The sequence below is a fragment of the Larimichthys crocea genome, chromosome X (genome assembly GCF_000972845.2).
Source record: "Larimichthys crocea isolate SSNF chromosome X, L_crocea_2.0, whole genome shotgun sequence".
Lineage (NCBI taxonomy): Eukaryota > Metazoa > Chordata > Actinopteri > Sciaenidae > Larimichthys > Larimichthys crocea.
The window spans coordinates 6,609,902-6,622,931 of NC_040020.1; the positions used below are offsets into that span (position 1 = coordinate 6,609,902).

Genomic DNA, 13,030 nt, shown 5'->3' on the forward strand with positions numbered 1-13,030 from the left:
ACTGACTGTTAACATTCCTTGTTGTCACAGAGCTCATTATAATTAAGTTTATGAATCTTCCACCCAAATACAATCATATATATATATATATATATATATATATATATATCCGCACACAGCATTCTGTGACAATGAACTGTTTACAAAGCAGAGATTTTAACTTGTCACAAGGTGACAACAGGAACAGTGACAGTGAACCAGCTAAGAAGAATGCAGCTATCATTTATACAGCTGTGAGTTTCCTGCTATGACCAAAATGCCTGCTGTGCAGTCAGTCCACAACATGACTTTAAATGCAATAAAATTAGCTTCAGTTCTACTTTCAGTAAAGATAACATGCACCTCAGGCTTTCTTTGATAGTTGCCTACAGTATAATGTCTTGTAGTAGTTTGTAGTATGTTTTCTTACATGTATTTGTACTGTACTTTAGGTGCTTTTATTATGTACTTGTACTTATTCTACCCCACTCTGTTATGGAATTTTCTATCTTTGGGCTACACGGGGTCATGTGTGTGCCTTGAGGTCCTCGGCAGTAGTAGTTGTTTGGCTTTGCTTGAGAACAGCAGGTGCCGGCCTATCTCAACACTGTGGTAGCCAGGGTTGAAGGAACTGAAGGTTGCCTTCCTAGACCTTGCCATTGATGTTTCTTTAACATAAACAGACAACAGCGCTCCAGACGAGAATATGCTGACGGTAACACTAACATGGGTAAATACATTCTCTTTGGCTATTTCTGAGTGTATAGTATTTGTGGTGTTATCTGTTGGGGTTTAAAATCTGACCACCAGCATGAGTGTGAGACCGACTCAGGCACTTCTGATGTACTTTGAGAGTGTCTCTATTTCTCCTTGGCCAAGTGTCAATAAATATTACATAAGACATCAGAGGCTCCTCAACACTTTCTTCCCTCCTGACCTCACCATTGACCACTGACCATGTACCACTAATAATTCAATAATATAATAATAAGACTAACAGGTGTAACTTTTCTGCATAATGACTACTTTTGATTTTTAATCTAAAGGTGACACACAGTCAACCTTACTTACTTTTAGTCTACTCCCCTGAGCAGTAGAGGTCAGATAGTATTATGGTGTCTGATTACGAGTGAGTCTCCGTATGAATGTGAGGAAGGTCATTGACTCTGTGCTGTGGTCACTGAGCAGCTGACCTTTAGCTCTGAGGCTGATCAGATAGGTGGTCAAGGCTAGTAACATTTTGGCAAGTGTGCAAGGTTTGAGTTCAAAAAAAGGGAAAACCCAAAGTTCAGTTCCAGCCTGGTGAAAGTTGTGCAAGAAAATATCTTTGAAGCCTTTGATACGTCACTCTCTTTCATCCTCTCTCAGAGGGCTCACACGATCTTTACACGATACGTGACACTGAACCCGTTAAATGTAAACGTGAAGTATGTTGATGTAATTAGGAAAACACAAGTCCCAGAAGCAGAGATAATTTATCAGAGTTGGACCCTGAAAAAAAACAAAAACCTGTGTGTGGATGTGTGTGATGACAGACTCCCCCTCCAAATGCCCATTCAATGGGAACAGTAGGCTGCAGTGTTTGCCCTGTGAACAGAGCCTGCAGTGACTCCTTTCAATGAAACACCCGCCACTGTTCCCATGCTTACACTCACTCACACACACAAGCTGTTAGACAGTCACATCACACCAGTAAGGGTTACAAAACAAAAATCTTATTTTATTCTCCTTCTACCATGTAGGAGACGTATTACATAGATGGGTTGTACATGAAAAATAAAAACAATGAAACATCTGATTCATGTGTCTTTTGGTAGTGAGTCCCATGCACTGCAAATTATCTCTTCCTCACACACACTCACAATGCATCCACACTCTTAATCCTTCATTCACACAACTGCAGTTATTTATCCTACTGCATCCTCCTATAGTAACGTTGGACTTTACCCCTGTTTGTGCCTCTCATGCATTACTATTACATTTCAATCAGAGCTGATTAACATGTTTTTTTTTTCTGAACAATAAATACCCGATAATCATGTGAGGATTGAGTCGCTGTTAATAAAGTGAGTACACGTGACGGACAGTGTGCACATCTGACACTCAGACTCTTTAACCTTTTTTTCCAAGATGCAACTCTAAAACCTTCCTTGGTAGCTGGAAATGAATTCTCCTTACTTTGCTTGCATGACACGAGAAAAATATAAACATGTTATTCTGTATAAAACCCTAAAATAAACATTAATATAGGCAAATACTCTACATCTAATCTAATGATAAAACAAAAATTCTGGTTCACAAAGTATAAAGCCGCGACAGGAGATATGCTATTTTTGGCTCCGTTTGTATTAAAGTAATAGAGTTTTAACTTGGAAAGCTAGTTAAAATCTCCATTTAAACTGTTAAAAGAGTCTTTGATGATTCTGAAAATATTTTCAGAAGTGCATTTAAAACATCACCGGGTATTTCTTTTTCAAAAACATCAAACGCTTTGGCTCAAAAATAATGCATGAGAGGCAAAACCTGGGGCTAGATTGGACCTAGCTTTTGCCCAGGACATGCGACTTCCTGGCACTTCAGACGCGAGTTATATGATCCACTTTGTTTGTCAAACAGTGCCTCCAGCTTTCACAGCATCTAAAGACACACAAGTATTTGGAAAGAGCTTGTTGCTATAATCAAAGCCGGCAACCAACCACGCCAAACTGCGCCATGAGACCAAACAGACCTCTGGCAAATGAAAAGAGCTGCGTTCACTGCTTTCATGTGATCACAGTGCTGATATGATCCTTCTTGGTTCTTATCGTTTCTCAGCCTTCAGATATCCTAGATCTTTTTACTTGCATACATGTAATCTTAACTTTTAATATCTCTGTCAAATTACTGGTAAAGAATTGGAAAGCCAGTGTCACACACCATGAATTTAAATGAGACCTAGAACAGAGCGGTGTTACACCAAGACACTATTATCTGTAGGGTACATGCTTGAATGATGAAGATACATGTGAAGCATATTGAAAAAAGAAAAATCACTTAAAGATGAAATATCTTCCAAACTTGTCCGACTTGGAGACTACTTCAAAATAAATAACTGTGCCTTTAAAAAACAGGCACAATCTTATCTCAGTGCTTCAAAGCAACAATATCAACACAAAATGCACAATACTAAAACCTCAAAACTTTTATCTGTGTCGAAAAGTCACTGCTGTGACCAAGCCATGACAGTGTTGAGTAAAGACATTGCAGGACTCTTAATGTCACTATTGCCATGTCTAATAGCAGTAACTCACTCACAAAGATTTTTAGATGTGTTGGTGTGCACGTCTACAGAGATTTCAACAATGTGTTCATGTGTTTGTGAATCTTGCAGACTGCGGTTGGATACGGACGATTTTTTTAGAAAAAAAGGTCAGAGATTGTTCATAAAAACTTCATTTCAAATCTTAGAATTTTTCAGGCTTTCTGAAATTAAAAAAAATGTACAAAAAATTGACAAGTTTTGTTCTTTCTGAAAAACAACTCAGAGCTGTACATACTATTGTGCTTTTGAACACATACTCGCACAGTCCAGCTTGTCATGCTCCTGTGATCACACGGCGACCGACGTTGTACAATTTCACATATGCAGATTTTGTTTCTCTCTTCGTGCTATGCTCCAGCTGTGCATGCTAGTTCCCCACCCCACACCATCGTTGTCATCAGCAAGCATGTCCGCAGGTTGCTGCACAACCAAGACCCGTCCTTAAGACTCGACCTGGTTCCTGGGGGCACTGACTGGCCTCTGATGCTTGTAGTAACAGCTTTATGCCTTGGCTGGTTTTGTCAGTAATAAATAAATAAATATTCTAGGGGTCAGGTGCACAAAAATATGTCTGGTCTGAGCACGCTCCATGACCCGTGTCTGATCCCTGAACCTTACTGTTTTGTCAGGACACTGACTGGTTGTTTCATATGGCATTCAGTCTATTCGGTTGCCACAGATGGTGAAGCGGTCTATTTCTAGCAAATCTTTCTTGGGCGTTCTGTGTTCGAGTCCGTCTCCTTCCAGTCCTGTGTTGGCATTGATGATTTTGTCATCGTCCTCCTCATCTGGTGTAGTCAGGAATGTGTCTGAGTCGCTCTTCGGGATCGTAGGGACAAAGGTCTCTGCCATGCTGGCAGGCTGAGGATTGTCTGATGCCAGTGATATTCCTCCTTTTTGGGCTGTCGGTTCTGTTTAAGAGAGAGTAGCAGAGTTTTTTAATAAGCAGCAGAGGAACATACACAACTGAGAGTTCACTTAACCCCTCCACCAAACTACAAACGTCCAATGATAGTTCAGAAAGAAATAGTTCAGTAGCTTTGACAGGCGTTGAAATTCTCTGCATGCTGAGTCAGCACGTGAGCTGACAGTGACACTGGGAGGGTAGTAACAGAGCATTACCTCAAAGGCCAAGAGGTACATCGATAACTAATTAAATTAGTTTGTTGGGCTACAGGTTAAAGAAAGCTTCATAATTAGCACTTCCACTCGCCACAGGGTTTTACAGCAGTTTGAGAGGAGGATGAGGGAGGCTGCTGTGCTGAATGTAACCACTGTGAAATCAGGAAATAACTCTTTATTTTGCTGATTAACTGACTTTATCAATGCCGGTGCTCGCTCTCTGTCCCTCAAACCATCAGACACAAACCAAAGAAAACTTCTTTGTGTCCCTATTTTGCAGCAAAAATTGCGATCCAGACAGATTCAGAAGGTCGCAGGCCGCTGCATTTTTTGGTGGACACCCCTGACAACCGAAAAAAAAAAAGTTTTCTCCACAGCACCGGACCCTTTCTGAATGCAGCCTTAATATATTAGAGAAGGATAACTTTAGCAGCTCGGTGCTGTTATACTAAAATAAACATGTATGTAAGCTAAAACAGTCAAACAGTTTAGTATTTCGTTAAGATAGAACAGTCTTTTTTTTTCTTATTTCATAAGAATATCTTATTTCATATGCTGATTTTCCTGGCACATGAAGCTCTACTTTCTGTTGACATGTTAAAGACCACTTTTATGTTATTTCTTTTAAATGAGTCAGCTGGAAGTTGGAATTTTCAACCAAGTCAAGTCATGGAGTTAAGGTAAGCCTAATGTGCAGCTGTGGCTCAGGAGACAGAGCAGGTCATCTGATCACAGGGTTGGTGGTTCAATCCAAAGTCAAAGTATCCCTGGGCAAGACTGAATGTCCCAGTGGTCAGATCTACCCTGCGTGGTAGTTCAGATTAGATTAGATTAGATTAGATTATACTTGGAAATTCACTTGTTACAGCAGCCGAAAGTGTAATATACACTACAGAAGTAGAATCAAATAAAAGGGGAAAAACCCACAGAAATTAAACAGAAATATCTATAGTTCGGTCAGTGTGTGTGTGTGTGTGACTGGAAGAATTGTAAAGCACTTTGGATAGAAGCACTTATAAATGTAACCATTTAGCTTGCAGAGTACAGTAGATATCTGTCAGTAACAGTCACCATTTTAAAAATGCACAGTTGCTGGCAAGAAGTAAGAAGTCTGCTTTTGTCTACTACTGTCTGAAAAGATGGACCCTGTTACAAATAAGGGCAGAGTTTATCAAATGCTCCATTGATCAATTTAGGAACATACAGATATATTAACTGATCGTTACCTTGCTGTGGTGTGGTGTGAACGTGTTTGTTGCGGTGAGCTCTGGAGTTTGCACGGCTGGAGACGACTGAGGGCGGAGGGTCGAAGAGCTTTTCCTCCATATTGGCCTCTTTGACAAACACACAAGACGTCCCCAGCAGAACTATGCTGTTGAGCACCTTCAGCGTGATCATCCTGCTCACAAACACACACATTAAGAAACATTAAACACTACAGGAAACAGAACTATTAACAAATGTGTGTTGAAAACTTGGGAAAGACAAGTTGACACTTACCCCAGATAAAACAGCAGCACGCACATAAACGAGAGTGAACCCTGGATCTTCACTGAGCTGGTCACAACTCTGATCAACTGCAAACACAAACACATCATCATATGTTGAGTCTATACATCGTTAACATTAGAACGAACACAATATCAATAGTAATTGATATTCTTATAAACATGACTGACCAGTAGAGCTAAAGGGAGAGGGATGAAGCCCATTCTTCTGGATACTGAGTCACTGTAGTCGGTGTAAGCCTGGAGACATATTCAAGACATTTAATCATCAACAACAAGCATCAACAAGCAACACTGTTATTCTTTCCCAGTCAATGCATTAGTCATTACATAACAATATTCAATCATATCATTACACATCAGCAATCAGAGGACATTTCTTCTGGCTAAATTATTAGTCTCTGTTTGGTAGTTTTGGTTAAAACAAATCCCAAGTGTGATAGCATAATATCATCATATATTTAAATTAACAGATTAGACAATTCAGACATTTATATCTCAGTATTTCATCTATAACAGAGATTGATGGACTGCAGCTGAAGAAAACAGAAAAGGGATAAGTATTTTGTCCATTTATCATTTCTTAAGTTTGCCTAACACAAAACAATTCATGTCAATTTAAATATGACTTTATGTACTTTTGTATTTTCCAGGAGCAGCATCAATGTAGGATTATGGAAGAATAATGATGTAAAGTATTTTAAACTCACATTTAAAAAAGAAATTACTATGACTAAATACAGCAAACATATATAAGTATGAATACATCACTTTACTGCATCGCTGTGTGCGTATGTTCAAGAAACTCTGGTCGAGTTTATAAAGATTTGTTCAGCAGTTGGTTAGAGATACAGCTGATATTTGCTTTTACTCACGTTTTTCTGTCGACTGCTGACAAGGTCAAATGCAAGGCTGGCTCTGTATTCCCCGTATACCTGGAAAATGACAGAGTAACACAACATTAGTCAGTCAGTATAAACATTGAGCAAATACACTGTTACAGAGCAGTTTCACACCTGACCTGTAATGATGAGAGATGATAAATGTTGACTTTCCAAAACTAAACTAAGCTGCTGTTTGCTGTTGTGTGTAAATCTGAAGTGATAACTGTATACAGTACGAGCAGAGGCAGGAGATGACAAAGCCAGTGTACAATGACAAAAACGTGCACACATGGATTAAATGTGTACGAGCATGGAGACACAAGCTTGAACTCCAGCTATGTGTGAGTTAAGGTTTGTGTGATTAGGTTGGACAGTTTGAAGTTAAAGGGGTTAATCCCCTCCCGTGGAGTAGGTTTACGTTACATAACCAAAGCTACAATTCCTTAAGGAAGTGAAAGAGAATACAAGAGGGAGGGAAAGACGTGAGAAGCCAAGAAAGTCATGATAAAACGGTTCAGCTCATGACTGACAGTTTCCCTCTAATACTACAGTGTGAGTGTGTGAGGCAACGAGAAACCACCACAAAGTAAAGCAGGACAGAATAGACCGAAACTTTCTAGTTTTGTCCTGAGATTTCAACTAGATCTCACCATCAATCGTCAGTGGTTTGAGTTTGCTCAGTGTCAAGCAACGCACCCAAAACTAACATTGTCATTAGAAATCATCAGCCTCTGTCACAGAGTGACACAGTTTGTGTCAAAAATTGCTTCACTCCTTCAGGGAGTCACGACTCAGTCAAATCTAAACACACAGACATGAGATTTATATTTTTGGATCTAGTGTGACGAACACTATTTACACAAGTAAACTTAACTTTGATTAGTAATCACAGAAAATAAGATTCTCCTTATAATATCGGCGCTTACCTGGGAAATCATCTTTTTTTTAATGTTTTCTTCAAACAAACAATTTTCTAAAACAACAATAACTCACACGCAAACTGGAGGCATTTCTGTAAACTGAAACTTATTCTGAAAATAACAACACATGGTATGCCAGGCTAAAACATGTAGTGACTGTGCTAAAAGCCTGTAATTTAGATGTACTCTTTATGGTGTCTTAAACAACATTTTTCTTTTGGCTGTCACACTTGTCAAGACTGCACAACAACCTAAAGAATAAACTGTGAAGGTTATGTATGCAAAAAGCACTCACATCAGCACTGATGTCATTGAATTTGGTGATGAAAGCGTGCTTGACAACATCCACGGCAACCTCTGAGGCGATCACCATGACTACGTCAGGAAACAGCACCCACAAGTGGTCTTAAAAACAAACACATCAAAGGCTAATTAGTGTCAATATTCAGTGTAATATTAGCTATAAAGGTCTGTGACAGTTCAAAGGGGAGGCACACTAAGAGGGATGTACCTGTGAGAAGCAGTGTGACATAACTTGTAACTGTCATATAGATAATTCAGCTATGTAAATGTCGGTAATGTTATATACTCTGTACAGCACAGCATTAGTTACCGGGGTTCCATGAGAACTGCTCCATGTTTCTCAGACAGACGATGAGCAGGAGAATGTAGTTGGTGAACCTCTCTTTTATGTCTGTGGGAAACAAACAAATCAATCCTGGATTAACCTACTTTGTAGTCATTGCAGCTGGGCTGGAGTCCATAAAATTTACCTTGTACTAAACCACCAAGTTCAAAAGCAGAGTTACAAAATGTCCACAGACTGCTGATTCTATGGCAGACATTCGGCTGTTTCAGATATCATTCACCACATACCGCTGTTTGACATCTGGAAAAGGTTGTTCTTCTCAAACTTCTTGAACACGCTGCCTTTGATCTCCACAAACTGTAAAATAAAATGTCATGGCTGAACTTATGCTGCATGGACTTTAACTCTTTTAATTACATCTGTGTGTGTTATACTCACATTGTTTGACATCATGATGGTGAGCAGGGACTTGTTGTGGGAGTTGAAGGCTACATTGAGAGTAGTGGCCTGAACCATAATGAGGATGGCATGGAGAACTGGATATGAACATGCTGAGGAAAAAATACACTGAGGACTACAGGAAGGAATATTATGCTGTGATAACTCTCATATCACCATCTAATATGCATATTCTACGAGTCTGAAGTAAAACTGTGCACGGTCAGTATTTCATTATTGATTAAACTGCAGATAATTTTCAACTGAGTCATCATTTGGTCTATAAAATGTCACAAAACTGTGAAAAAAGAAGCCTACATCTTCAAATTGCTTTAAAAATCCAGAATCCAAAGATATCTAGTTTCCAGAAAACCAGTAAAAAAACTCAAGTCAAAAAGCTGGAACTTCTGGTCTTTGTTTTAAAAATTACTCGTACCTACCATTCTTAAATTAGAAACATTTTCTACTTTTTCCATCTACACAAAAAGATAATCTGCTAGTTTTAAGAAGACAATACAATGAAAAATTAACATTTACTGTCATAACAGGCTGACAAACTCTGATGTCTTATTTACTTAAATTTCAATTATTTCTTTTCTTTCCTTTTCCATTGTTCTCTACAACAGTTATCTCCAATAGTTTCAGCTCTAAATGTGTGTTTCTCTCAAGCACACAGTAGCATCAAAATAAACAGACTGGTGGCAATAACAATGACAGGTCTTTCTCATTGAGGATACAGACGTAGAGCACAGCCATGAGGAAGTGAGGAATCACGCCTATGTGCGCTCTCTTCTTCTCCTTTGGTTCTGTGGCTGTCCAGTACAGAGCGTCCAGGATGTCCTGACCAAATGATGAAAACAGGCGGTCCGCCACCTGGAATGTAAGGATGAGAGAGGGCAATGAGTGGGTGACTAACTGTACAATTACAACCAGAGTTATAATCATTCATAGTATTTATAGTATCATCTGTGTGTACCTCTAACATGTTGTATATGATGTACAGTTTGATGACAGACTGTCCTCTGATCAGGTGGTACATCATGGAGTAATCGACGTAGCTCATCATAGAGTAACACAGCACCATAATGAACCCTTTTAGCACATCACACACCTGGGCTGGCTGGAGCAGACGAGAGCCACTAAAACACACAGTTACACAAGTTACACACAGAAGAAAGTAACAGGAAAATCAACACCACAACAGGATATTATAGTCTGTTTAGTATACAACTCAAGCAGAGCTCCTCTGCCCTCTAGAGGTTAAGAACAATGTTGCACTGACCTTATGTATACAAATGTGGCCACATGAAGGTTTTTACCACAGCTGTATGCATCAGTTTGTACCCGAGCTGTAGCCAAGGTTGTTTTATTATACACAGCTTGAGTTTTCAATTTGTTTTTAAAGTTTTAAAGTTAACTGATAAATTGTTCTATAAAATGTGTAAGAATAGTTTTGGTTTATTTCCCAGAGCACCATGTCGCGCTTTATCCAACCGAAGAGTCTCAAAACCCAAAGATCAACTTACAGTCTGAGCAAAATATTGAAATGAGCAAATATAATAAAACCAGATAATTTTAAAGATATTTTTGGGGGTCTTTTCAAGATTTATTTTAATAGAGACAGCTGGAGAGTGACAGGAATGTGGGGAGAGAGAGATGAGGAATGACATGCGGGAATGAGCCACAGGTCAGATTCAAACCCTGGGCTTCTGCAGTAAGGACTGAGCCTTCACACATGGGGCGGCTGCTCTACCAACTGAGCTTAACACCACCCCAATACCAGATAATTTTAGACATTTTTGCTTGATAAATGTCCTGAATGACTTGACTCAGCTTAACTAGATTCAATTGATTCTCACTGTTGTCAGTGAATTCTTTACTGATCAGCAAACAATTATTCAACAGATCACTTTAGCACCAGTTTTATGAGTGTTCAATCAAATTTGTGTGTTTGTGTTTTCTTATTATGAAAAACTTGTATTAATGAAAAGCTCAGTTATTTGAATATTGACAGTCAACATGGCCAATGAATTATTTAGGACACTTTTGTTTTATTTGCATCCCAGCTACCTGTGCATATACTCTACCTGAGACCACAGCAAGGCAACGTGAGGAGCCGTAAAAGGGCCAGAATCACCCTGAGGGGCAACAGGGTGAAAACATAGAGAAAGGCATCCAGACAGAGGAAGAAGCCAAATGTCATCAACTAAAGAAAGGGAGAGAAGACACAGAAAGGGAGAGTATTTATTCATTTTTGACTTTTAAAGCATTTCCCACTGTGTTTGTTTGTTTGTGTGTTTACCTTCTCAAGCTCCTTGGGGATGCGGAGGCAGGTGTAGACCCTCTCTCTGCGCTCTGTGTATTTGGCCTCATTGTGTTCCAGGAAGTAGCCTCTGGTGAGCTCAGTAGTTATGAATCTGACCAGAGACAGGTCTAGAACCAGAGAAGGACAAAGACAGAACACTGAACACACACAAAGCCTCTGGCCAAAACAACCTTCTCTCATTTCCCACGGACAAAATCAGTGCTTTGTTTTGAGCTTGTCACAATCACCTTGCTAAATTCACCTGACAATGATACCGCTATTTAACTTTTTATGACATTCACACTCCTTAGTGATGAACATAATTTTGCTTTGATGACTTCATCCACCCCTGTGTCTATGTGGGTTCTCTCCAGGTACTCCTGCTTCCTCCCACTATCCAAAGACATGCACTTAACAGGTTAACTGGTTAATTAGTGGTGGCCCTTAGGTGTGAATGTGAGCGTGAATTGTTGCTCCCATGTGTCAGCCCTGTGTGTGTGAAGTGACGACTTGTCCAGGGTGTACTCTGCCTCTTGCCCAATGTCAGTTGGGATCAGCTACACCCCCACGTGACCTCGATAAGGATATGCGTTTACAGAAAATGGATGGATTGCATTCATTCACAAGTTAACAGCAGGTGTCTGTATTTTTTCTTCTCCTCTTTTTGGCCTTTTCAAGCTGTATTTGATAGAGACACCTTAAGAGTGACAGGAATGTGGGGAAAGAGAGAGATGGGGAATGACATGCAGCAAAAGGTCAGCAGGTCGGATTTAAACCCTGGGCTGCTGTGGCAAGGACTGAGCCTCTGTACATGAGGTGGATGCTCTTCCCACTGAGCTAACCAACATTATGACAAAGTATCAAATCCAGCAGGATATCTCAGCCCCTGCTGCATTAATAGGCACAGGTGTAAATATTAAAGTTATATATATGCTTCGATTTCAGGGTACTGGTGTTGTGCACACTGGCTCAGTATCACAGTGTCATGGCTTAATGATATGCTTGATTTAAACAGAGTCATCGTTAATGTTATTAGGAACACCTGTGCTTTTCCCACTATGACAAATCAAAATGTCTGCTGTGAAAATGGCCTGTTTTGATCATCTCCTTCCTCACCTTTAAAGGTGTACAACACTACATGGCTTATGTCCTCCTCTGTAAGTCGCTTTGGATAAAAGCGTCTGCTAAATGCAATGTAATGTAATGTAATGTACATCACTACAGTGTCCTATAAGCCTAATGTGAACCATGACAGCACAGACTCGGAGTACACTAAACTATGTGACCTGTGTGGCAGCATACAGCATGTAGCCTCTCTGTCAGTGCGCCTGTGCAGAAAAATAAACAACACGTCTACTTTGACAAACTTGGCCTAATTAGACGAGGGCATGACACTACATGCACGACTCATAATACCAGTTATATGCATACATTAAACTGACGCTGGGTGGATAACGTAACAAACAAGTAGCTGTGGTGATAACATCCCGAGAGTGCAAACAGCGCCCAAAGCTGCACACACCTAACTGACTATAACTGTACCCAAGCTGCGCTACTATCACACATACAATGCAGCTATCTGACAATTAATAAATGGATAAATAAAAAGCCAACAATCACTTCAGCGGCGAAGCTAGCTGCTGTCAAACCGGGGCTAGCTCTCACCTGACAGGTTGCGTTTCTTGCCTTTACCGCCGCCATTTTTATCGTTGATCCTCAACGTCTCCGGGACTCCGTCCTTCTCCTTGCTCCTGTCTGTTTGTCTCGTCTGTTCGGTCTTTCCTTGCCGCTCGCTGTCCTCCTCCTTCTCCTTCTCCTTCTCTTTCTCCTCTCCCAGACCTGACGACAGCGAGTCCGCCATCTTCGCCAAACGGTCTCATCTGCTGCTGCTGCCTGGGAGACTGACATCTGCGTCACATGACGTCTGACGTCATCACGCCCATGTAGTTTCAAGCGATCACCGGCGGATGGCGCCAACGAGCAC

At 40.2% G+C, this 13,030-nt stretch overlaps 1 protein-coding gene across 1 annotated transcript; it reads right to left on the bottom strand.

Annotated features, from left to right (window-relative positions):
* Positions 1–1,672: 1,672 nt before the first annotated feature.
* Positions 1,673–12,986, bottom strand: tapt1b (transmembrane anterior posterior transformation 1b). The gene is made up of 14 exons (XM_010749798.3): positions 12,712–12,986; positions 11,044–11,174; positions 10,829–10,947; positions 9,718–9,880; positions 9,479–9,614; positions 8,742–8,839; positions 8,591–8,660; positions 8,328–8,408; positions 8,010–8,119; positions 6,786–6,845; positions 6,082–6,150; positions 5,903–5,979; positions 5,629–5,801; positions 1,673–4,191 (listed from the first exon to the last, which is right to left on the bottom strand). The coding sequence occupies exons 1-14, from the start codon at positions 12,905–12,907 to the stop codon at positions 3,938–3,940; spliced, it is 1,737 nt and encodes a 578-aa protein (XP_010748100.1). The 5' UTR covers positions 12,908–12,986; the 3' UTR covers positions 1,673–3,937.
* Positions 12,987–13,030: the final 44 nt, after the last annotated feature.

Coding starts and splice junctions, on each gene's coding strand:
- tapt1b (XM_010749798.3), bottom strand. CDS start 12,907: ATGGCGGACTCGCTGTCGTCAGGTCTGGGAGAGGAGAAAGAGAAGGAG. Junction 8,661..8,741: donor CCATCATGATGTCAAACAAT/GTGAGTATAACA, acceptor TTTATTTTACAG/TTTGTGGAGATCAAAGGCAG. Junction 6,151..6,785: donor TCAGCAGTCGACAGAAAAAC/GTGAGTAAAAGC, acceptor ATATGTCTCCAG/GCTTACACCGACTACAGTGA.